This window comes from Carlito syrichta, unplaced genomic scaffold, assembly GCF_000164805.1.
Source record: "Carlito syrichta isolate Samal-C Ts95f unplaced genomic scaffold, Tarsius_syrichta-2.0.1 Scaffold130557, whole genome shotgun sequence".
NCBI lineage: Eukaryota > Metazoa > Chordata > Mammalia > Primates > Tarsiidae > Carlito > Carlito syrichta.
Window position 1 is genome coordinate 1 of NW_007074653.1, and position 1,331 is coordinate 1,331.

Sequence of the window (1,331 nt, forward strand, 5' to 3'; positions counted from 1 at the left end):
CTTCCGCCTCAGCCTTCCATGTAGCTGGAACTACAGGCATGCGCTACCACACCCAGCTAAATTTTTGATTTATTGTAGAGATGAGGTCTCGCCAAGTTGCCCAGGCGAGTCTCGAACTCACAGGCTCAGGCAATCCACTCACCTCGGCCTCCCAAAGCGCGGGATTACAGGCTGAGCTACCGAGCCTAGCTTGGGACATCCTGACTGTGGCCTGGCTGGGGGTGGGAAGCCCTGAAGCCTTCCATGGACACAGTCTACCCCTCTTCTCCCCCACTTGTTAGGCACCGAGGCATCCCTAGGCCTTTCTGTGTCCTCGGCCCACTGACTAGAGTGCCCCTGCAGCTGGGATCCGCCAAGGTGCCCCTGCTCTGGGCAGCCCACCTGGGTTCCTCTGGGGAGTTCATTAGACCTGCTGGGTGTGGGTTGGGGCAGACGCAGGGCAGGGCCACCGTCATAGGTCTCTGCTGCCCTGGAGGTCGGGGGCGTGGCGACGGCACCCCGGCCTACCCGTCGGGACACTCACCAGGAAGACCAGGCAGTGCAGGAACAGGGTGTAGAAGAAGCCAATGGTGCGGGCCATCTTGTTGGAGAGAACCAGACGCCCCTGGGAGCAACCAAGGGGTGGGTGGGGTGGCCCGGCCTCACCCATCTCCGTAGGGCTGTGCCCAGCTCCCCCGGAGGGGTCCCAGGGTAGGAAGGGGAGGGAGGAGCAGGCAGTTGGGTGGCCACTTCAGGTGGGAGAACTGGGCCACGGGGTCCGGAGGAATGGCACCCTGCAGCCTGGGTCCAGAGCCCACTGTGAGCCCCACGGCAGGAGGAGCTGTCCAGAGGCGGGGAGACCTGGTCTGGGCCACATGGCCACTCTTGGCAGGGCCTGGGAGGGGTCGGCGGGGTTCCTGGGGCTTCTCCAGCCTGAGCTGGAGGGCAGGAGATGAGGTGTCCAGAGACAGGCCCAGGCCTGTCCCAGTGGGGCGCGGGGTGGGGGTACTCACCATGCTAAGGGTGGCCTTGTCCCAGGGGCTCAGGCTCAGGTACTTTCTCTGCCGCTCCTGAAGGGGGAGGGGCAATGAGAAAAGGACACCGGGGCCCCGGTCTGCCACAGGCCACCCTGCCTAGCTGTTCCGGCAGAACCTCAGGGGTGGGCCAGGGGCCTCCCTGGGTGTCGAGTCCCCCTCAGTAGGACGCTCTGGGCTCCCCCTGACCTCTGTGAGCCCCTCTTCCCTCTGCAGTGGCCTGTCCTGTGGGAAAGTTCCCTGGGGGGGGCGGGCAGGACTTCTGCGCCTGAGCAGGGAGGGAGCCGGGCACCCATCACCCCTCACCTGGCCCCGGGA

The 1,331-nt window shown here is 65.4% G+C and overlaps 1 protein-coding gene across 1 annotated transcript in view; it reads right to left on the minus strand.

The window, feature by feature from the left end:
* Positions 1–523: 523 nt before the first annotated feature.
* The window catches only part of LOC103250530 (protein CASP-like), a gene marked incomplete at both ends in the record, with an annotated part of 7,649 nt that continues 6,841 nt past the window's right edge, over positions 524–1,331 (minus strand). Inside the window, 2 exons of the mRNA XM_008049124.1 lie at positions 524–604; positions 993–1,049. Of these exons, the coding sequence (XP_008047315.1) occupies positions 524–604; positions 993–1,049 (138 nt within the window). The remainder of the gene's footprint in view (positions 605–992; positions 1,050–1,331) is intronic.